The 24,938-nt window shown below is 38.0% G+C and overlaps 1 protein-coding gene and 1 long non-coding RNA gene across 4 annotated transcripts in view; one reads left to right on the top strand and one right to left on the bottom strand.

Moving 5' to 3' along the window:
- The first annotated feature begins 1,576 nt into the window (after nucleotides 1-1,576).
- LOC127563107 (uncharacterized) lies at nucleotides 1,577-5,745 on the top strand. Its single transcript, XR_007953893.1, has 2 exons — nucleotides 1,577-4,418; nucleotides 5,133-5,745. It is a non-coding gene; the product is annotated as an uncharacterized LOC127563107 (long non-coding RNA).
- Nucleotides 5,746-12,423: 6,678 nt separating this feature from the next.
- The window catches only part of PKN2 (protein kinase N2), a 181,389-nt gene continuing 168,874 nt past the window's right edge, over nucleotides 12,424-24,938 (bottom strand). For all 3 annotated transcript variants that reach the window (XM_051999330.1, XM_051999331.1, XM_051999332.1), the window contains 3 exons: nucleotides 15,972-16,079; nucleotides 15,232-15,312; nucleotides 12,424-15,139 (listed from right to left, as the gene is read on the bottom strand). In XM_051999330.1, coding sequence (XP_051855290.1) covers nucleotides 14,936-15,139; nucleotides 15,232-15,312; nucleotides 15,972-16,079 — 393 coding nt within the window. In that variant the 3' untranslated portion in view covers nucleotides 12,424-14,935. The remainder of the gene's footprint in view (nucleotides 15,140-15,231; nucleotides 15,313-15,971; nucleotides 16,080-24,938) is intronic.

Genomic DNA, 24,938 nt, shown 5'->3' with positions numbered 1-24,938 from the left:
AATACATATTGATGTTACTTTGTATAACTCTCCTGGTTCTCCTCATTTCATTTTACATCAGTTCATGTAAGTTTTATTAGCTTTTTCTGAACGCTTCCTTCTTGTCTTTTTTAAATAGCACAATAGTATTCTGCCACAATCATAGATCACAACTTGTTTGGTCATTTGATTTTTGTAATTTTTATCCATTGTTCCTAATTGATTGAGTTGATTGGACAACTTGATTGAGATTCCCTCAATTTCCAGTTCTTTGCTGCCATAAAAAGAGATGTTACAAATATGTTTGTGCATATAGGCCCTTTTCCTTTTTGTTTTTTATCTCTTTGGGGTGCAAATGTAGCAATGATATTACTGAGTCAAAGACTATGCAAGGTTTTGTGGTCCCTTGGGCATAGTTCGTAATTGTTATCTAAAATGTTAGGATCAGTTCATAATTCTATCCACAAAGCATCAGTGTCCCAATTTTTCTACATCCCCTCCAATATTTGTCATTTTCCTTTTTTGTCAAATTAGCCAATCTGATAGGTATGGGGTGATAATTGAGAGTTGTTTTAATTTTCATTTCTCTAACTAATAGTAATTTAGATCATTTAAAAAAATTTAATACATATATCTAGGATATACTGCAACATATTTAACATATATAGGACTACTTGCCATCTTGGAGGAGGGGTGGAGGGAGGAAGGGGAAAAAACGAAACATAAGCGAGTGCAAGGGATAATGTTGTAAAAAATTACTCTGGCATGGATTCTGTCAATACAAAGTTATTATTAAATAAAATAAAATTAAAAAAAAATTTAATACAAATAGCTATCATGACCTCACCTGAAAACTATCTGTTTTGAGCATTTATCAATTGGGGAATGACTTGAATTCTTAGAAATTTGGTTCTTTTTTTTTTTTTTTTTTAAAATACAACCTTTGCCCTTTAGTCGTAAAGGTCTTAGATGAAATTCAATCACATGAATATTGTAGCCCACTTAGTGTGCAGTAATATGCCTTCTTCACATGGCCTTTAGCACCTTGTGAGTGCAAGGCAAGAGGTGGATGGCAAAAAGGGTTCTAAAGTTTGTATAGGCTCTAGTGAAAGTGTGGTAGGAATGAACTGGATGAGAGGATGGGAAAACATGGAAAAGGGAGAAAGATTTTCACCTTAGGAGAGAACAGTGCTGAATCACTGGAATTAGGGAAATAAAAGGTCAGAATCTGCTAGCCACAGGACTGGTGAAGTAGTGGTTTTCTGGGGATTCTATTTATCTGATGGTGGATGGAGACATAGTCATAGTGTACTAGAATATATGAAGTGCCTACTATGTGCCAACTATCATACTAAATGATGGGAATACAAAGAAAAATAAAGGAGGGTATATTATTTCAAGGAACTCAGTTTTTTTTTCCTTTTACTCTTAAACATTTTTACTTTTTTTACTACTCTTTCCTTTTACTCTTAAACATTTAAAAAATTTCAGTAGTATTTGATTGTTCCAATTACCTATAAAAATAGTTTTTGATATTATTTTATTTTTCTAATTACATATAAAAGTAGTTTTCAATATTTATTTTTATAAGATTTTGAGTTCCAAATTTTTTTTCTCCCTTACTGCCTTCATTCCTTCCTTCCCAAGAATACAATTTGACATAGTTTATATATGTATGATCATTTTAAACATATTTCTACATTAGTCATATTATTCAAGAAAAATCAGACAAAAGGGGAAAATGACTAGAAAAGGAAAAGTAACCAGAAAAAAAAAAAAACATGTTTTAATATATATTCAGTTTTCATATTTCTCTCTCTGGATGCAGATGCATTTTCCATCCCAAGTTTATTGGAATTGTTTTGGATCATTATATTGCTGAGGAGAGCTAATTCTATCGTATCTGATCATCATACAGTCTTGTTTTTACTTTGTACAATGTTCTCCTGGTTGGGCTCACTTCACTCAGCTTCAGTTCATGTAAGTCTCTCTAGGCGTTTCTGAAATCATCCTGCTCATCATTTCTTAGAGAACAAAAATATTCCATTACATTTCTGTGCCATAACTTATTCAACCATCCCCCAGCTGATGGGCATCCACTCGGTTTCCAGTTCCTTGCACTTTAAAAAGAGGTGCTACAAATTTTTTTTGCACATAAGGGTCATTTCCCCCTCTTTTATGATCTCTTTTGGCTATAGATCCAGTAGTGACACTGTTGGATCCGAGGATATGCATCATTTCATAAGATATGGGCATAAGAAATTCAGTCTAATGTATGAGGTTTTCTCTGTCTAGGCAACAAACAGGAGATAAAGGATTCTTGCTGAGGTGTGGGTTCCCAGGAACTAGATGTGAATTTGCATGGTTCCAACTCCTTATTATAATATTATAATTCATGGTGAAGTGCCCAGACGAGAGAAAATATAGGACAGCCAAAATAATGTAAATTTAAGAGTGTTTATTCCTAGCTAGCAACTGAACCCCACCAGAACAGAGGAATCAGTATCAAGCGATTTCAGAGACACATTTAGAGAAAGAAACAAAAAAGTTCCCTAATACATTTGTCACACTAAAGGAATTTCATCCTGGACAGGAGGCAAAGATTATCACACTAAGAGTCCCATTTCCTGACAGGCAATAAGATAGTATTTCTTTATGATTATCAAATTGTCAAGGTCTTAGGTTTTTTTAGGGCAGCACATCTGAGGGTGTAAAAATACCATCTGCATTAGGGTATGAAGAACCACTAACAAACTTCTAACCTCAGTTTCAAGATTATGCTTCTCACGGTCCAGAGGGGTCTCCTTCCACTGAAGTGGATGGAAACGCTCAGAAGATTAACCCACATTTGGAGTATATCCTCAGCTCTGAGTAAAGTCTAATATCTGACTGGTCTTTTGGGGATTTCATTTGAAGACTCAAGTCCTGATTGGGGCAACCCTACTCCTTTGCCACACTGTTCTTGTTTCCAGCCATGCTGTCTTTGAGTCCTCATGGAAAATAGAACATTTATCAGGTTTGCAGAGGGCACCAAACCAGAAGGGATGGCTATCATTTTGAGTCATAAGGCCATAGTTTCAGGGCTAGAAGGAACCTTAAAGGTCAAGTTCTAGTACAAACTCTTTACTTTTTCTGATGAAGATACTGAGAACCCAGAGAATCCAGCCACTTGTTAAAGATCACATGGCTAAGAGGTAGCAGAGCTGAATTCGAACTCATGCTCTTTGTATTAGTCTATAATGTCTATTATATTGGATGACATAATCCAAAAGATTTTGATATGTGTAAACATTAAGCTGTCTAAGAAGAAAGAAATTCTTGTGGGTTTATAGATATATGGCCATTTATGTATCGCACACAGTTTTTAAAATAATCAACTTTTATTAAGGAATTGAATTTGGAATCAGATCTGGATGTTTTAGAGCCCTATAAGCTTAATGTGAGTCAACAGAGTAATATGGCGGCCAATAGAAGCCAGTGTTATTGATCCTCAGCTTCACTGGCAGGGGCAATGTGCTTAAGATAGTGAGCTAATAGCCTCTGTGAAGACTTGTTCCATTCTGGGAAACCCCAGTTAGGAAATATATTAATAAGTATGTGATTTATCCAAAAAAGGACAAAATAGGTAAAATAAGAAAATAAGATGGTCCTTGCCCTCAAGAAATTTACATCCTAATAGGTCCAGTGTAAGGCAGCTAATATAGAGTGCTGAAAGTGAAGCAACCAGAATGATGAAGGCAAGAAAAAGAAAGTGCAAGGAAGGGTGATGGTCATCTCTATTTTTAGGATTTAACTTAGAGCAGGGATTAGATTTGTTTTGTTTAGCCCCAAAAGGCAGAATCAAGGAGTTGTGGGTGAAAGTTGGAAAGAAGCAAAATTACATTTGACATATATAAAGTGGAATGTTCTGCCTTGAGAGGCAGTAGCTTACCTTGTATTGGAAGTATTCAAACAAAGGCTGAATGGCTAGTTGGGTATATTGTAGGGGGAATTCTTGTTTGGGTATGAGTCAGACTTATTAGTTTCTGACATTTCTTCCAGTCGTATAATTATGCAGTCATGTACATTATTTTTGCAGATGTCACAAAGCCAGAAAGGATGGCTACCATATTGGATCATAAAGTTGGATACAGACCCAGTAGTGACACTGTTGGCTCCAAGGATATGCACCGTGGTCCACTTCATTATTTTTGGTTAATAATAGCAAATGTAATAATAAAGTGAAGGCTTGCAAAGCACTAAATATTATTACCTCATTTGATTTCTCCTGAGGTAGGTGCCTTGTATCACAAATGAGGAAGCCAAACCTAAAAGATTTTAAATGACTTCCCTCGACTCCCACAGCTCGGAGATGTGTCGGAGGTAGGATTCACATTCCACTTACCACCCAACTGCTTCCCAATCCATATTTGGACACAAAAAAAGGGAAACCAAGAAAGGTAAGATTCATCCAAGATCACCCCACTGGTGAGTGGCCAGGGTGGAATGATTAAGACCCAAATCTGCTCTCAAGTTCAGAGTTCTTTATTATTTCATATTGCTTCTAAGTTATATAAAATAATAAACATAGGTAAAGATGTATTGTGATGGCTCTAACATTTTTATGGCATTGATCTCTGTATGTGTGTGTCGATGTGTATATATAGATGATGGGAGCCACATATTTGGGGATGAGTGGCAATCTGGCCTTGTGCTTTCATCTCTACAGCTGGGTGGTCTGGTGGATTGAATGCTGTATTTGGAGCCAAATGTCCTAAATTCAAATGTAGCCTGAAACAATTACTAATTGGGTATCCCTGGCAAATCACTTAACGTCTTTCTGCCTCAGTTTCCCTGGTTGTAAAATGGGGGTTAATAATAGCACTTAGAAGTAAATGAAGTGATATTTGAAAAGTGCTTAGCACAGTGCCTAGCACATAGTAGGTATTTTTTTAAAATGCTTGTTTTCTTCTTTCTCTCCCTCCTCCAAAGAATTCCCAGTATGATGGATTCCCTCTACCAATTTAGATCAGCATGTAATCTGTAATTTAAAGTTGTAGAAAAACTGTCTGGGGATGATGACTTTTCCATAATTAATATTCCAACAATTTCACAAACTAGCTTTCTGCTTTTGGTGGCTGAGCTTGATCTTTTTCCATCTCTGCATTTTACAGATGAGTACATGTAAAGCCCAGATTGGTGAAGATCTCATTCAAATTATGGAATATTATTGTTCTGTAAGAAATGACCAGCAGGATGATTTCAGAAAGGCCTGGAGAGACTTACACAAACTGATGCTGAGTGAAATGAGCAGGACCAGGAGATCATTATATACTTCAACAACAATACTATATGATGATCAATTCTGATGGACGTGGCCCTTTTCGGCGATGAGATGAACTAAATCAGTTCCAATAGAGCAGTAATGAACTGAACCAGCTACACCCAGCGAAAGAACTCTGGAAGATGACTATGAACCATTACATAGAATTCCCAATCCCTATATTTTTGTCCACCTGCATTTTTGATTTCCTTCACAAGTTAATTGTACACTATTTCAAAGTCCGATTTCTTTTTGTACAGCAAAATAACTGTATGGACATGTATACATATATTGTATTTAACTTATGCTTTAACATGTTTAACATGTATTGGTCAACCTGCCATCTTGGGGAGAGGGTGGGGAGAAGGAAGGGAAAAATTGGAACAAAAGGTTTGGCAATTGTCAGTGCTGAAAAATTACCCATGCATATATCTTGTAAATAAAAAGCTATGATAAAAACAAAAGATGTCTCATTCAAAATCACAAAACCAATTCATGGCAGAATAAGATATGGAATCCTAGTCCTTCCTTTAAAAATAATTGTTATCAATGTGTTTTGTTTTACTTAAAATTCTCCCTGCCTTTCCAGAGAGGCATTTTATATAAGAAAAAATATTACTTAAAGAAAACAAAAAAAGAAAAAAAGGAAAAGATGGATGAAAAAAAATTTTAAAAATCAATATAATGAACTTATCTGAAAATATATGAAGCGTCCCATACTCAGGAACCTCCCACCTCTGCACAGGGCCAGGGGGAAGTGTGTCTCACAGCTCTTCTCAAGTCCTTGCTTTTGAGACTGCTGTGCTTTTGGCAGCCCCATGAGTATGGGCTTCTTGCTGTTTGGCCAGATTCGGGGTCACGATCAAAACTTGTCTGTGATCATTAAAATAACCCATCTGTTTACTGTACCAATGAGACTTACTAAGTCCTTTCCATGGTTTTCCTTAAGTCAGTTTCAATCTGCCAAGGTAACAATGAGTTAAAAGCCAGAAGTCATCTTGCTGTTCCATCAAACTAATTGCTTCTCCAACTGGATGCCTCTTGACAGCAAACCTTTGTGTTCTCCTCGGCCGGCTCTCTTTGCCCAGTCTTTTCAGTTTCTGAGTTCGTCTTGTATCACAGGTGCAAGATTTACTTTAATTATCCCAAGCTACAGCTGAGGGGAGCCGGCCTACTACCCATCTGGTCCTAATCCAGAGAAGAGGCCGCTGTGTCCTGTGCCAGTGTTCCGAATTGTCATCCTGGCTTTTCCTTCTGCTGGAGTTTTCATCTCATCTGCCAAATGTGGGAGCATTGAAATGCCGTACCCTCAGATTCCTCAGCCCCTGCAGCCAGCCAGATGGACACACACACACACACACACACACACACACACACACACACACACACACACACACACACCCATCCCTCTCTTGTCAGCATCATAACTTGTTGGGCTCCAGACATTTAAAGAGCCAATATGAAACATTAGATGTTGTCAAACTTATTACTCCAGGTCTACTGGCAATCAATTGGCCGACATCAAGTCCTCCAAGCTAATTTGGGGGGGTGTCCATCAGTTTTGCTGGGGGCTAGGATGGTGCTGGAAGTGGCCATGGAACTCTACCTGTGGTATTAACTTTCAGACCATTCTCTCAGTCTTTCCCCTTTTAACGCTTTCAGTGTGCAAACTACCTGGCGGACTTTCTCATTGGGGTATCTTGTGAAGGAGGTACTACAGGTATTATTCCTGTCACCTCCAGTTTATAGATATGAGGATCTTCTGTAAATATGGAAAAAAAAATCTCAGTAAGAAAAGGAATGGGATCCAAACCCAGCTGACACCAAGTCCAAGACAGTACGTATACACTGTGCTACAAAGAAAACTGGATTGGGAATTGGCAGATAGCAGGTCCAAATCCCAGCTCCAACACTGAACTAGCTGAATGACCTTGGGCAATACACCAAAATTTCAGCCTTAATGTCTTTAAATGGGTCCTGCTTCTTTCCCTGGTTTGTTTTGAAGAAGCATTGAATAGGGTATATGACGTCAAAAGACCATTAGATTGCTAACTCTTTAATAGTTGTGTGACTGAAACTCATTGAGCCTCAGTTTCCTCCTCTTAAAAAAATGGGGAGAATAATGCCTTCCCAACCTATCTGACCAGGCTATTATGAGAATCAAACAATATACTTTGAGTGAATTCATTTTGTAAATCTTAACGTATTAGACAAATGGTCTGAGGACCTTGGCTTTTGGTAACACCAGATGCTGGTCAATAATAATGGCTAACGTTGCTTAGCACTTTAAAGTTGACAAAGCATTTTATAGACACAGTTTATCTAACCTGATACAACAACCCTATGAAGCAGTATCAACATTACTCTTTCTCAAGGGGAGGAAACTGAGGCTTAATTGATTTAGCTCAAAGTCACATAATAAATAATAAATGTCAGAGCTGGGAAGAAAATCCAAGTATCCTGACTCCAAAAGATTGAGACCCCCTTTTTAAAGTTCTCTTATATCTCCTCTTCCATACCTCCATTCTCTTCCTCCTTGATTTCAGTTTCAGAAGGTAAGGCCGTACTCCTCCTTCCCAAGGCTAACAAAATACATTTGCTTAATTTCTTCCTTTATCCCATACCCTATCATTTTCTTCAGCTAGATGGAATAGTGGATACAGCACAAAGTTAAGTTACAAAGTCCTGAGTTCAAATCCAACTTCAGATTTCCTAACCGTGAGACTCTAGGCAAATCACTTAATCTCTATTTACCTCAGTTTCCTCATCTGTAAAAGGGAGATAAAAATAGCACCTACTTCTCAGGATTGTTATGAAGATCAAATGAGATATTAATTGTAAAGCACTTAGCACAGTGCCTGGCACGTACTATACAAATGTCCATTACTATTATTACCATCAATCTCTCAAGGTTGTTGTGAGGCTCAAATGAGGTATTTATGAAACATTTAGCACAGTGCCTGACACATAATAAGCACTTTATAAATGTCCATTATTATTATTACCATAATCAATATTAACATGTTATATTCCATTTTCATTCTGTTAAACATTTCCCAGTTACATTTTTGTCCTTGCCTCGCCATTTGGATTCCTCTCCTCTGGCTCCCTGGGTCCATTGCCTCTCCTGGCAACCATTTGCAATTTGGTTTCTGATCCCACTACTCTCCCAAAGCTGTGGGCGCTCTCCAAGGTCTCTTGGTACATAGTAGGTATTTACTAAATGCTAGTTGATTGATTGTCAATAGCCAGTTGTCAAATCTAGTGGTTTCACCTTCAGTGATTCTCTGTAATACTTCAGTGTTGACCCTGATCTTCTCTATCATCTCTTTTGGTTGTAATGACAACTTTTACTTGATTTTCTTACCTGACTGATTCTTCTTGGGCTCCTTCATTGACTTATTTTCTTGTCCCCAACTTTTAAGTTTGGGAACCAACTTGTTGGTCAACAAGTATTTATCATAATATTACTATGTGCTGGGCACCGGGCTAAGCACCGAAAAAAACAAAAGGAGAAAACAGTGTCTGCTGACAATGTTAAAGATATGTTATTTGTATTATATGAGAGAGGCAGCTGTGATATAGTGAATAGATTAAAAACAGGGTCTTAAAAGCAAGAAGAGACACAGAAAATCATAAATCTTATCCTGGAGGCAATGGGGAGCCACATGGTCAGACCTGGGCTGTAGGAAGATCACTTTTGACAGTTAACTGGATAGTCTGGAGCCACTAGAGAGTTTAAGGAGGGAGGCTAATCAATAAGTTATTGTAATGTTCCAGCTGTGAGTGATAAGGACTTGCACCCATTCCAGTGGCAGAATCAGAGAGAAGGGAGCATATATGAGATGTGTCACAAAGTCGGAATCAACGAACTTGTCATTAATCAGTGGTTGGGAGGCTGGATTAGAAGTTGGTATCCTTTACAATAATAGGAAAATTGGGGAAAAGGAAATGGATGCTACTAAGTCCACCTACTAAGGAAGGTGAAGGGAAGACATAGTGTTCAGTGTTCACCTAAGTCCAGTGCCAGGAGACCTTCAGTAGAATAGGAGAAATTGAATCACAAGTGATCAATAGAGGCAGTGAGGGAGTTGATGCAACGAGATAGAACAGAGGAGTACAACTGGCAAGCCAAGGACAACCTATTTAACAACGTTGGGAAATGGCTAACAAAAGAGAAAAACAATGTATTTTTTTCCATTATGAAGGAAAGACGAGTTCTGTTTTGGACAGGATGAATTTAAGCTACTTGTGGGTCATTCAGTTTAGAATGTTCAATAGGAACCTGGAATCGTAAGAATGAGGTTAGGACTGGATAAGCACATCAGGAAGTTGTGTACAAAGATCAGTGACTCCTACTTAAAGGGAGAAGAGGAGGCCTTAGGACACAGCCTTGGAGGACAGCCAGAGTTGTCGGGGCATGACCTGAACGGAAATCCAACAAAGGTGCCATCATATAGGTAGGAGAGCCAGGAAAGTGCAAGCAGTACGGCAAAAACATAGGAAGCAGGCAGTGTTCTAGATGAAAATGAAGAAAAAGGCCGTTGGATTTGGTGATTAAGAGACGATTGGTAATTCTGTAAAGGTTTCAACTGAATCACGAGGTTGGAAGCCAGACCAGTGAGTCAAGAAACAGGGCTGGAATCGGAGGCACCAACTATAGATGGACTTCTCAAGGATGCATGTTGATTAATGGCTGAATTGGAGGATTTGTGAAGGCGAGAGAGACATGGGTATAGTTTGTAAGAAGCAGAAAAATAGCCAGAGACAGAAATGAGACAGTAAGGAAGACAGAGCAACTTGCTGCAGAAGATGGAATGGAAAGGGATCATTTGCTTGGCAAAAAGCTATCTCTTCCTGTGAAATGGGTGGTGGATATAGTGAGACAGAGAAGAGGGAGCTCTTGGTAAAAAGGCATTCAATTCTTCTGGCAACTTTCTTCACCATGACCCCTAATTATTAACCAAATTCTATTCTTCCCCATCCCACCCAGATGAATCTTGACGGATAAACAATGAAGGGGTTACTTATTTCTTGGCTACAAAACACTTTTTTTTTTTTTTTTTTTTTTGGTGTATGGTGAACTACAGTATAAAGGTATTATAAAATCACTTTTTAAATGACCTTATGAGTCAATCCACTGGAATACTCCTAAATCAATCTTTGAGGCATTAGAGGATTTATCCTGTTGATGTGTCCTTATTTTTATTTCAGCAATGTTAGCTACTGAGGGAAGGATTTCAACAATTAGAATAATTTTCCTTGCCAGGCCAGGTCTTTATGGAGCCAAAGCACAGTGATGAGGTAACTAGGAGGCTCCTAGAAATTTTTCTGACACTTTCTCAATACAGCTTGCGAGGACATAGTGAAAATAAAATCACTCTTGAAAGTAGCTTCCAGTTACTACTAAAGATTCCTAGATTACAAAACCTTTTCTAGGTCAATAAAGCCGAGTCATTTTAAAATTCCAACCTCAGACCACATCTCTTCCTTTTGAGTCTGAGAGCCTTATTGTCGCTTAGAGCAAGTCTGTTTGAATCTAATAAATCTAAAATTTTTTCTTTGATGAGAAACCTTTTAATTATAATTCTCAAATCATTCTGCTCTGTTGCTTTAAACAGGCATTTCCCCCCATTAGCAGAAAGCTCTAAATGGGGTCCCACACTTTCAAGTTTGGAGAATTTTAAATCTGAGAGGATCCATACGAAAGTCAACAAATCTCTCACATGCCTGACTAAGGACCCCTGAGAATCTCGGGGTCTGTCAAGGATCCTCACGGTTTCGTGGCTGGGGCAGAAGACAGCTTCTAGTCCGATGATTATTTATTTTTTAGATGTCTGATTAATTTTATAGAGGAGCTCTTAATTTTTGTAGTTTTTTTTTTTTTTTTTTTTTTAAAGATGAGCTAACAATGAGAGCTCAGTCAAGACCACAGGCCTTAAGGACGTATGTAATACTAGAACTCGGGACTCCTGAATCTCAATCCAGGGGATTATGTAGTTTACTCCAAAATGCATTTATAGTGAACGGCCTCAGCGGTAGATGGGAAAGAGTCGCCATCAAGGGCGTGGAGAATGAAAATGCAGAGAATCCCCAAATCCCATTTTGGTCAACATTCCTCATCATCAAACGTGGTTTTCTAGCGTCCTAATCATCTCTGGCGGAAATGTTTGAATGAGTGAAGGGCAGTCAGCAAGTGGAGAGGCAAGGGGCCGCAAAAACTCTCAAATCGCAATTAGACTCATCCAATCTAAGAAGCTGAAGCCCTCGTCTAAGCAACACTCACTTTGACTTGTGTTTCCACGAGGCGGCGCCCTAGAGCAGAGCGGCCGCCGCGGGGCCCGAAGGACCCTGACCCGTCAGTCATTCGCGGGCTCCCTTCCCCCGCCTCCGAGCCCACCCAGCCCAAACACGCCCCGGCTTCTCCAGTCTCGCAGATTACAGCTCACGACTCGGGGGACACGGCTCGGCCGGCGGGGGACGGGGCTGGGGTCTAACGCCTCCGAGGGCGGCTTGAACACCCCGCGAGGCTTCCCCGCCCACTCAGCAGCCCCTCCCCAAGAAGGTTCAGTTGGCGACGGGGGTAGTCGGGCGGTCTGGGGGCTAGCCTGGGAACCCCTCTGGGTGGGCGCTGTCTCACCCCGCGTTCTAACGGCCCGTATCTAAGAATTTGGCTTAATTTGGGGGAGGGATTCCGGAAACCTCCAAGGGCCTTTCCTCCTCCCCGACTTGTGCTTCACATAGAGTTCTACAAGGAAGCATCATTTCCGTCCAAGGGTAAGGATCACAAGGTTAACCGTGGACCATGTGTCCTGCTCCTCGTAGGTCACGGGCTACTGATTTATCATGGGGTGAACCTGCTTGGGGGGTGGGGAGGGGGAGGGAGGAGGGGGAGAAAGGTGCTAACATCACTTTTTCCTCCAGTACTGGAAGGGGTTTACATCTAAGCTGCTCTTCCCCCACTCCCCTGCTGACCCAGGGTGCGCATCTGCGACGTAGCTGGATGCGGTTTGGGGACAGGGCTTTGTAGTTCACTAGAGACATCAAGTGCTCCGAAAATCAACTAAATCTGCAACGTGGCCTCAGTGCCGTGTTCTAAGCCACAGGAAATCTTTCAAAGAAAATCATACTTAAAACCAAAGTTACAAAGTACAATCTATTTAAACTTTAATTTGTGCATTTGTGATAATTAATGACTGCAAAACACTCAAGTTTTTTTTAGAATGACATTGTTAAAAAGGCACGTCTCATTTTAATGAATGCATAGTGTACCATTCTAAAATATCCTAATTTCCTTACAAAGTGCTCTGAGCAGCCACTTACAGATACAGAATAGCAAAATATATTTACAATCTAGAGTTTAAAATTTTAAATCTGACTAAAAATAAACTTTAAAAAACTACAGAGAAAATTAGTGCTTTCTTCAGCTTAATTGTGTGAACATACCCTGCCCTCTAATTTTTTTTAGTGATTTACTTCAATTTAAAAAAAAATTTCTGTACAATGTGTAGTTACAAAAGGCTACTTCAGTGTTTAATGCTAAAAGCCTTTTCAGACATGGCTCTCCGGGTGTATCTGAGAACCAAAAAGAGTAAGCAGACTGTACCTCAAAAGTATTTCATGTCTCATGTCATAGAACAGTTCCAATGAAATCCCGAGCCCTGAGCTAAGCTCTTCCTCTGACCCCTGCTAAAGACAGGCAGCACCACAGACATGGTAAGATAACTCCACAAAGTGGGCTGCTCTCTCTAGTGAGGAAGCATATGGAATTCTGAGGAATAAACCCAACATGCCAGGCCTCTTTTCTCCCAGGACTTTGTTGGCCCTCCTCCTTGTATGGCATCAGGAGCTCTGTATCATCATCATCATCACTTTGGTGGAGTTAAAGGGCAATCAACGGGACTGTCAGTATTCTTGGGGCTTACACTGTTCTGAAGAGGACAAATCACGAATGACAGTGGAGAGCTGTAAGGTTTTTGAAACACCTTAAGATATCTTGAGCTCAGTTCTCTGTAACTCAGTGTGCTTTCATTTTTCCCTACAAGATATGAATTGTTTCAGAGGGAAGTTTGTTTATTGCAATTACGTGGTGAATTCAGTCCAGGTAAGCTGACGGCTTGCTCTTGGTGAGGTATGATGATCCTATGTGGCTGAGCCAAGATTATGAGTTATCTATATGTCTATAGAGCTAGAGCTATCTAGATTCTATATCCTAACTGAGGGGAAAAACATTAGAGTCACCAACAAGGAAAAAGGCTCTAGGCAAAGAGAAACACTAGTTGGCAAAATGACTTTCCTGTAGCAACACAAAGATAACCCAAAACAGGCCCTTCTCAAGTGTTATGAAAATATTTGGTCAAATTACTTTTTGAGACTTTTGAGGTACAGTTTTTTAGTGTTATAATAGGTTTATAAAATATACATACACTGTTTTATCAAAAATATTTATACATTCTGTTACAACATATTGCTTTTTTACCCTCAGTAACTGCCAATATAAAATCTGGATTCAGTGGCCTAAAATGTATACAAATGTACTTCACGTAAATGCTGGAGTCGGAGGCGTCTGCGTGGCCACTGTGCCAAAGTAACAAAGTGGTACAATTAAATAACAAGCCTAGAACATCAAATAGATTACAACTCACACATATACATGTTCATGGCATGTATATACTGACAATCCCCATGGTGTAAAAATGATACGTTTACCTTAATACAGCAGATACAAAAAGAACTAGGATGCTAAATGAAGGGTGGGTCGTTTTTTTAAAAGGCCATCTTGTTCATTGATTTGGAAAGTCACGACTGAAAATCCAGGAGCATCTAGGCTTTGGGAATGCGTACAGAAAATATAGTATCTCAATTCATACTGACCAGAAGCACTCCTTTCTTTACTTTCTTAATAAAATGCTGATGTTCTGTTTGTTTCAGCAATGCTTAACAAACAAAAAACTGTTTGGCAAGTAGCTTTGAGAACTTGTCCATATTATTATGGAAGCACTTACATGGTTGGTAAAGATAAGGCATTAAAAACATTTCCTCCTAATAAATATAGAAAATTTACAAAAGAAGGCATCAATTCATTCCGTTATTTTCAAACTCAACACCAAAATGTGTACAAGTTGCAAATGACACTTTTGGATAATATTACAGTAATTCCTTTAAAAAAAATAACAGCATTTGCCTTATTCTGATAGAATCTTGGTAAGGTTGAGTATCATTTGCATCCCAAGCTTTTATTCTTAAAACACAGTGGAATGAAGTAAACTGGTTATCTTTTATCTTTTCTAGATCCCAAGCTGATCTTCCTTCCACTTAAGGCAAGCATAGGACAAAAGTATCCACTGTAGAAGAGGAAGGAAAAAAAGACAACATTGATCCAAGTGTGTCCACCTGTGAAGGATGTTTATATGGCCTGTATTCAGCTTAAACCCCATAAAACTGTTTCCAGTGCACAGATTAAAAATGGAAATACATTGCAAAAGGCCACTCTTCAAGAAAGATATTAAACTAGTACTTTAAAAACAAATCTTCATGTGATTTCCAAAATCAGAAGCTACTGGTGGCACAGAGAGCAAGCGGAGGGGTTGCTATTAGGCTAAAGAGGTCTGTCTTCTCGTGAGTCACTCTGCTAGTTTCACAGTGTCTTGGAACTCAACACCAATCTGCAATGTAGTCGAAATCTCGAAACATTTCTTGCTCCTCTTCTGAAAGTATCCTTGGTTCCCGAGGTGGGGTCAGAATAGGTGCTTCTGAGGTAAATTCATCATCAAAATTACTTACATCCTCTCGTCCTCTGATGGTAGGAACAAACGGTGGCTTTACTTTCTTGGCTAGCAAAGCATTCCAATCAATTAGCTGTTTCATAGAACAAAGAACAACAGACAGATTGAGTTTTCCTATTATGATTTGTTAAATAGTTTTAACAGTTCCCTTAATTTCCTACTTACCCGGAAAAATGGATGCTTTTTTACATCCTCTGCATCTTTCTCACCAGCTCCCAGGCGCCGTTCTGGATTTCTTCTCAGTAGCTAATATCACAAACACAAGATTGTAAAATTAAAACTAGTCACCTTCATTGCTAAGATTCTCAGAGGCTGTCTTTCGTTCACCTTCCTTCTAAAACCTTTTGAGGATCCCATCCTTCATTCTCAAAGGCTTAGTTTGACAGCCAATAATCGTTACTAAATAACCTTTCTTTAGACAATGCTAAATTCAAGCCACATACATGGCTAAGTATACGTGTAGATAACCCGGAAAGGGGAACACCAGACTATTTTTCTATCACATATATAGGGGTTGATAGCATTATTGCTGAATCTCTATTGAATCAGAGACATGTAAATGTATTTTCACTTCATTTAACTAAGAAAACCACTTCATATCTGTTAAGGTACATTTGTGACTGCTTGAACTAGTGGCTGTAAAGATCTCTTCCACCTCTCAAATTATGTGATTTAGGACAAGTTGCTTAGTTTAATCTATACAAAAGTCCCAGACTGGTCACTTTTTATCCACTATTAGAGTTCTGCTAATCCCAAGAAGTAGTGTAATATGTATATGCTAATGATTTGTCTATCTGTATAGGGGGTAAGGATAATATAAATAAATTAAATGCTGCAATGCTGCAATAGTTTTCTTCGGAAAAAAATAGTTTTAAGAGACTTGCTGAATACTGTTTGGCTCTTACCCTTCTCATTATGGAAATGGCTTCTGTAGACAAGAATCGTGGATACCTTACTTCATCATTTACAATACTGTCGAAAACCTCTTCTTCATCATCACCAGGAAAGGGAGACTGAAAAAAAAAAAAACAAAAACAAAATAAACGAAACAACTTTTGTTAAGCTAAAATGACTTGACTTCAAGTACTACAAGTTCTGCCATTACCTGGAGCATAACTTTCTTGCAGCCACACCTAAGAAGAACACAACCAGGAAGTAAGAATAAAGGCTTCCATGCAGCCAAAAGAAATAACCAAGATCCACTAATATTTTCACATTCAAAAATTCACATTTAATAAGCTTGGTAATCTTGTTTTTAAGTTTATGCAGATTCAAAATAGCAAATTAGAGGGAAACTAAGCTATTCACACAACAGGTTAGAGATGACAGACGAAACTAGGAAAAGCAAGCCTGAAAACCTAAGAAACAGTAGTTGCTGAAGATTTACTAAATCAGGGAGAAGCACAAGAACAGATACAATTTCAAAAAGGTTAGCTTTATTCAGTATAATCTTTTTGAGATTGCAAGAAGAGGCACAGTGGTGCCTCATGGTGGGTGGAGAAACAGTACTGAAATCAGGTCCACCTGGGTTCAAATCCTGCCTCGGACACTTACTAGTCATTGGGTTTAATTTCTCAGCCTTCTGGAAATTCTAAGGCTCTAAGTTGGAAGAAGAGATGCAATCTCTATTGGTGGAGGGAGTTTCCTCATAAGGCATTCCCTTTGCCAATGATTTTTCAATAACTGCTATGAAATAATAAAATAGGATAATTTAATTTTTTCTTTAGATATTTTTCCTGCTAGAAGTGTTAATGACAAACAAAATGGAAAAAAAAATCATTTCATAAGCAATTAAGAGCTAGGTGTAAAACTCAATTACTTAAGAGGCATTTGCTTTTGATAGTAACTTTCTGGTTTGGCTACTACTACCAGATCCTGTTTAGACCTTGGAGTCATTCTGGAAAAGTTGTCATTTGCCCTTCATTTTCAAAGAGGATCAATGATATCACGGGATGTTGTCTTGACTTATGCGTGAAGTGAATTTAAGTGAAGCAGAGCTGTATGAAAATCATCAGCTTCACTCCTCCAGTCATCAGAGTCCAGGGGCAAGACTAAGGTCAGTATGAGTAGCGATGGCTTAGGATGCAGTAGATGACCTCGGCATCTATGATGTCTGACCAAACTCCAAAGCTGCCTGTCCATTCCACCTGGAGAAGTCTTCACATGCTTGGGGCAAACACCCCCCTAATTCAGTAGCAGGTTTGTCGTTACCCTCAGCCTGGTTTAGCTGGCCACCAGAAAGGACTTTACTAGCATATGGCTGCTGTGCATGCTTCTGCTTCTTGGAGCCCCATGTAAGAGCTGAGTGCCAAGTAGACCCCAAAGCTGAATGAGCAGCCCTCCCACAGAGGGACTGGTCCTCCTTGAATACATCATACACCCTTTCTAGGACAGTAAGGGAACAACAGAGTCAAATGGCCACAGCTTCTCCTGCAATAAGGGCTCAGAAGACATCATTTTTGTGGATGACTTCTGGGTAAGTGAATGAAAACTGAGCAAACATGTAATAAAAAAAAATTATTGGTAGTGACTCTAACTGGCTTAAAATATAAACTTCTTTCTAAAATTTTGCAGAGAGTAAGTGAAAGTGGAAGTATAATGAGAAATATGACTCATAATACAGGTAGGAGCAATAGAAAAAACAGCATTCAAGTTTATAAAAAGCTTGCTGAGTGAGACCCATATAAATGAAATCATCCTGAGAGGAGCTCAGAAAGAGAACAAGCATTTCTTAAGTGCCTATTAGCTGGGCCAGGCAGGACATTTTGTTTATATTAATGTTACCTGGTTTGATTCTTACAGCAACTTTATGAGATAGGTACTAGTATTCTCATTTTGCAGAAGGGGACAACAGAAAAAAGGAAAAGATCTTTTCACCACTACAACAATTTAATATGCACTTTTACATAATAATTTCTAATATGCCATTTGAATAAAATAAATATGGAGAAAATATATGGGACTGGATGAAATATGCATAAAGAATTTTTGTGTGGGAGGTGACAATTTTGAAAACTCTGACAGACAGATTCTCAAGAATATCTAAAAGAATAATGAGTACCCCATGTAGGAAAACAAAGCAAACAAAACACAACTACCAAAAAACAAAACAAACAAAAAAACAGGCCAGGTGATAAAATAGGAGGAAGTATAGCTGAGCTTTCTCTATTTTTCTCCCAAACAGATCTAGAAAAACACCAGAATGAATCTTATCTGGAAATCCAAGGGAGGAAAAAATCAGTTATTGTTAAGGTCTGTGAATACTGGAGATGGGATTTAGTTAGGAACAGCAATGTAAAGCATTCTAGCACAGGAAGAGGATGTACACAAACGCAACAAGAGACCATAGACCCTATAGAAGGTTCTGATGTCATACAAGGTGCAGAGAGACATGCCGCTGGAAGTGGGTCATAGAAATACAATAAACTAAAGGGGAATCTTGCATGGGGGGTGGGAGAGTGGTGATTCAGGAGAGGGATAGTTGCCGGCCTAACCTGTACTATGTACGTTTCAAAGTAAGCTGCAGTTTTGTGTCTCTGAGACCTCATGAGACCTCAGGGTCTCCATTCTAGCTTCATTCTTACTGAAGCCTGCAGTAGAATAACAAGGATAGGATTCCAGGATCAAAAGGGATCTGCTCTTCTGTGCCTCTGTACTAGTAGAGATGGTTCCCATTTCTCTGATTGATAGGGACTGAATCCAGCTAGCACTGGAATGCTAACCACAGCAAACTCAGAGGTGTGTTGCTCAGATCCAAAGCCAGGTCAAGAACTTGTAAAACTGAGACCAAAGGAAAAGAAATCTGAGTTTGCCATGGATCAGATCATTTGGGGAGCACAAAAAGCTTGCAGAACACCAACCTGAGCTGTCCCTGAGAACTTGGAATAACATAATTCTCAGTACCACAAGAAAGCAATATCTAGCACAGACATTCACTCAAGAAGTGTGGCCTTAACAAAAATCTAATATTAGGAAGTGGGCTAGAAAAATGGACAACAAAAAAGAATACCACCATAAAAAAAAGTTAAGGTGACAGAGACACTTCAAGATAAAAAAACCCATAAGGATTACAAATAATGCATAAGGAAAGCCTCAAAGGAAAACATGGCATGGGCACAAGTTGAAATGGAATTACTCAAAGAGATAAAGAGTTTAAAAGAAAAAAAGGATTTAAAATGTTTTTATAAATAAGAATGTTAAAGGGGAAAAAACTAAAAAAAGAACTTAGAACTACATAAGAATTAAAAAAGGAATCATTAGCTTGGCATAAGAAGTACATCTAACCCAGGAAATAACTTCTTGAAAACTAGAATGGATTAAATAAAAACTACTGACTTTATGAAATGATAAAAAATATTAAAACAAAATCAAAAGACAGAAGAAAAAAATAAGGCGTAGGAAAAACATTGACCTGCAATATAGGTCAAGGAGAAAAAAATTAAGATCTACTAGATTACCTGGACACTGTGACCAAAAAAAAAAAAGAAAAAAGAAATCAAATATCCTATTTCAAGAAATCTTAAAAGAGAACTATCTAGATCTCTTAGAACTAGAGGACAAAATAGAAATAGAAAGAATTCATCAGCTAACTTCCTGAAAGAAACCCCAAAATGAAAACTTCTAGGAACATTGTAGGGCAAATCCAGAACTTCTAAGTCTGAGAAACAATAATGCAACCAGCCAGAAAGAAAGAATTCATGTAATAAGGAGCTGCAATCAAGATTAGACAAACTTTAGCATCCATCACTATAATGAAAAGCTTAGAATATACTAGTCCATGCAAAGAACATAGGCTTTCAACCAACAATAACTTTTGTTAACCAACAAAACAGAATATAAATCTTAGGGGCAAAAGAACTGACCTTTAATGAAAAAGACTCTTAAGCATTCCTGAGAACAAGATCAGCTTGCACAGAAATTTTACAGTTATAAACAGAAACATGAAAAAGCAAGCATAAATGCTTAATGATAACATACTAAATAAAGAAACTTTTACATTTTAATACAAGAAGATAAGATATATTGTTTTCCCCCTGTATCCTATCAGCATCAGAATCATAGAATTTAATTAAACACAGGTCATGGAAGTGGTTCTATTAGGTTCTGATGATCTAAAAAGAACTGAAAAAGTGGAAAACTGGATACCCTAGGGAGTAAAAAAGGAGAGGAAAGATGAGGAAAATTATCTCACCTAAATTAGGCTGCTCAAATAAATTGTACACATTAAAAAAAAAAAATCTAGGGGTGGGGAGTGGGTGACACCTGAACCTCATTCTCATCAGAACTGGTCAAAAGAGGGAAGAGTCCCATGCAAAATAAACTAAGGATTTACATTACTTATTCTTGTGGTTTCAAAGAATTGGAAAGAGATTGTCCATTAAAGTTAAACAAGTTTTATGGCATATAAAGGTGATGGAATGAAAGGTTTTTAAGAACTGAAAGGGACAGTTACAGAGAAACCTAAGAATATTTATTTTATCTGACAGACCAGAATAAGAACTTACACAGTGACGATAAAGACAAACAACCTTAAAAGATTAAGGAATTATGATCAGTGCAATGTGATTCCAGAGCTCATGTTTGTAAAAGAATCTTACCTACCAGGTCCTGATAAACGGGTGATGAACTCAGACTAAGACAGACACACACACACACACATACCTACTGGTAAAAGGTTTTCTTTCCTTTTCAAGGAGGGTGGGTGAGAAATAAAGTAGGTTCTTGTTGACTGACAAAAATTATTTTAAAAATCATGCTATCTCATCAAAAAAAGTTACATAGAAAAAATTAATAAACTTTTTTACATATCTACTTTCTTACTTCTATAAAACAATCTACTGATACATCCAGGGCATTTTTGATGAAGGTTTAAGAACAGAGGCTTTTTTACAAACCATCTTTTAAAGTAGATGATATCTTTACAGTTATAAAATTGACTGAAAAGTGTTAAGAGAATACAAGAACTCATAGTACTTATTTAAAAAAAAAAAAATCCATGTAGTTGGGAGAGTAAAATACTTCCATAAAGTCTGATTTTGGACTCAGGTCTTCCTGTCTTCCTGACCTCCAGAGAGTTACACAATACTGTCAACTGGGTTCAATCCACAACTCCCATCCAATTTTACTGGGTCCTCACTGCTGGAGAGAAATCTCTTATTTTTTTTCCCCTGCTCAATTTTCAAAGATGACATCCTCAGCAGAAGCTATTCTAAACTCAAGACTTTTCCTGGACTCTGTCCTTTCTGGAGCTGAGGATCCAAGCTACCAATGGAGTTTCCTAAAGGGCAGCAGTGATCATGTGACCTCCACTCCCCATTTACTCCAAATCAAATACAGAGAGTCTTTCTGACCTCGAAGCCTTCCCTTCAGAGATCTGGCCACTACCTCCTTCTCCAGCCTTATCCTTTCTTCCATGAGCTCCCCAGTCTAACTATACCTGCCTCCTCCTCCTCCTCATACCCAATGCTCTATCTCCAGATTCTCTGCCTTAGTCCTTGCTTTTCTCCTTCTCTTTATCTCTCTGGTTCCTGGGCTTCCTTCAGTGCTTAGCTCAAACACCATCTGCAGGGGCTCTTTCCACATTCTCTTGCTGCTTTTCAGATGGCTACTCAGTCTTCATCTAGTTATTCACACGTCTCTCATCAACATGTGAGACTTCTGGGAGCAGGGACCATTAATGCCTCATATATAGTGACTACTTAACAAATGCTTCTTGATTGATTCCTTAATTAAGAAAACATTCTCCATTCTCTGTTTTTGTTTCTGTCTCAATGAAAAAGCTTTATCTTTTCTAAGGTAAACTTTCCTAAGGTACTTTAAAAAAAAAAATATATATATATATATGAATGATTTGATTTTTGGTTTCAAATTCTTTCCTTCCCATCTAGGAAAGCTAGATAGTAGTGAAAGTTTTGAGCCTGGAATGAGGAAGACTTAAAGAGACTCTGGGCAAGTCACATATCCTCTATTCACCTCAGGTTCCTTAGCTGTACAATAGGAACAACATTAGGACCGGCCTTCCAAGCATGTTGTGAGGCTCAAATGAGATAATAATTACAAAGTGGTTGGTATATAGTAGGCACCTGTTAAGTCTTATTAAACAAGCCTATTACAAAAATGTAGTTGAACAAAACAAAATTTCCCTAATACTCATGGACTATATCCATCAGCTCTTTATTTGAAGATGGATAGCACATTCATCATGAGATCCCTGGAGTTAGGGGTTTGTATTGATCACAGACATAGAAAAGATTTTCAGTTTTTATCTCTTCAGTTATTTTCACAGTTGTCTTATAGTAATATTTACTTTAATTATTAAATTATATAAATTATTATTAAACTTTTCCTGATCCTGCTCATTGTTCTCTGTATTAACTAATACAAATCTTTCCAAGTTTTTTCTAAAAGTCATCCCCTTTATCATTTCTTAGAAAACAATAGTATCCCAATACATACAAAGTTATTCAGCCATTCCTCAAATAATGGGCAGACTCTCAATTTCCAATCACCAATAAAAGAACTCTATAATGAATTCTATATGTGTGAGTCCTTTTCTTTTTCCTTTAATGTCTTTGAGGTATACATTTAGTAGTATTGCTGATCACACATAGCATTGCACTTTGAGTACCAGTTCTAAATTGTTTTCTAGACTGGTTGAACAATTAGTCCAATTAGGAGGAATTATTCCAATTCCTAGCTCCATCAAGAGAGTACATTAAAATATCTATTTTCTCAAAAATTCTCCAGTATTTGTTACTTTCCCTTTTGGTGTAAAAGTCCAATCTAATTATTTGTCTAATTATTAGAATTTAGAATATTTCTTATGGCTACTGATAGCTTGGATTTCTCCCTCTAAAAACTGACTATTTATATCTTTTGACCAAAGGAGAGATCTTATTCTTAAAAATTTCAATCAGTTCCCTATACATGAAATCTTTATCAGAGAAATCTGTTGCAAAGATTTTCCTCCTCAGCCTTCTACTTCTAACTTTAACTGCATTGATTTTGTCTCTGCAAATTTTCTACTAATCTGACATAAGCAAAATTGTCCATTTTGCCTCTTGCCAACCTTTCTATATCATTTGGACGTGAACTACTCTTCTCCCTCCACAGATGTGAGGGGCAATTTCTTCATGCTCCTTAAATTTGTTTTTGTCCTCACCCTTTCACATCTAAATCATGTTTTCACGTGGAAAAGTCTCTGTATATCATGTAAGTGCTAAGTCTTTATCTACTTTCTGCTTTCCAGTTTTCATAATAGTTTTTACTGAATGGTAAGTTATTGCTTTAATAGTTGGAATCTTTAAGTCTTTCAAACACTAGCCTCCTGTGCTCATGTGCTTCTGTATACTATGTACCTTATCTGTTCTACTGATCAACTTCTCTATTTCTTACATAGTACCAAATGACTTTGTAATCTGGTCAAGCTGGGCCTTTTTCCCTCCTACTTTTTTTCCTGTTAATTTTTTTGATATAGTTGACCTTTTGTCCCTCTTCCAAATATACTTTTGTTCTCATGCCTTCCTGTCTTCTATGAAAACTTACCTGCCTCCAATATTATCATTTTCCCCCTATTTTTCATCTTTTTTCATTCTTCCCAGCCCTGCCTATGTAGTTTGCTCCTCTGTAAAATGAAGACTTGGAACATTACTTGTTCTTCATTGTTAATCTTCAGACTCTCTCGACTCTCTAATCACCCAGTAACCTTTCTACCTTTGAGGTCATTTTATCTAGTCTTCACTTATTCCAGATTATGGTGGTTCGTATATAGAAACCCAATAGGACAGTATCCCCCTCCCCCCCTTTTCTTTGACATTTTATCCCCCCCCAATTACATGTAAATATATATTTTTAAATTTTGAATTCCAAAACTATCCCTCTTCTCCCTTTCCTCCTCCCTCCCTGAGATAGTAAACAATTTGATCTAAGTTATACCTATGCAATCTTGTAAAAATAGTATGCTTTGATCTGTATTCAGACACCATCTATTCCTACTTTTTCAATGAACTCCAGTTCTTGGCTCACAGTCTCCCTTGCTACTCCAATTCCTGACCTCTATGTTGTGTTTCTTCAAATATTCTCACCTCTCAGTTCTTCAATTCTGCAACTATGATCTCCTGTCACACCACTTCAGGATAGCCAGGGGGATGGTAACCAATGATCTTGTTTCCACCCACAAGTACTCTACTTCCATGAAATTTCTTTCTACAATTATGATCTCTATTATATCTTTCTATATCTCTACCTCATTCTTCCTAAAACTTTTTTGTCTTCAACGTGATTTCCATCCCCTTTATTCCAGTCATTTGCAAGGCTAATGTCCCTGCTGTGGCTACATATTTTTTCCTTCCCAATATTAACCACTCAGCATGAGACACTTTATCTCCCAATTATCTCTCTTATCTTTTCAAGTTTTTTTTTTTTTTTTGGTCTCTTTGTGCTATTGCTGCTGGTCATGTCTTGTTACCCCAAAATCTCAGCAATCATGTTTTCTGCTTCAACTCACATGCTGCTGAAGAGAAACATAAGTCATGCAATTGTGCATCTGACATCCATTACATATTCATGTTTTCTGTTTTCTAATCTCTCGTGGGTTCTGACTGCAACAAGGCAATCCTTTCAACCCCTTTCTCCCACTTACCATCAAGTCTATCCAACTTTCCTCCTAACTTCAGGGTTAGTGCTCTATCCACTGCACCATCTAGCTATCCCCATCATGTCTATATCAAACTACCTTTCCTGTTCTTGAGCCTCCACAGTAACCTTTCTCTCTCCTCAGCTGAGATTCTTGATTAGAAAAAGTTCTTTGGCATGTTTTCTTGCTTTCTAATACACATACCCTTCATTCCATCCTGTTTTCCCCAGTATCATCT

The sequence above is a fragment of the Antechinus flavipes genome, chromosome 4 (assembly GCF_016432865.1).
Source record: "Antechinus flavipes isolate AdamAnt ecotype Samford, QLD, Australia chromosome 4, AdamAnt_v2, whole genome shotgun sequence".
Taxonomy (NCBI): domain Eukaryota; kingdom Metazoa; phylum Chordata; class Mammalia; order Dasyuromorphia; family Dasyuridae; genus Antechinus; species Antechinus flavipes.
The sequence above is the reverse complement of the archived record's forward strand: the minus strand, read 5'-3'. Positions and strand labels throughout refer to the sequence as shown.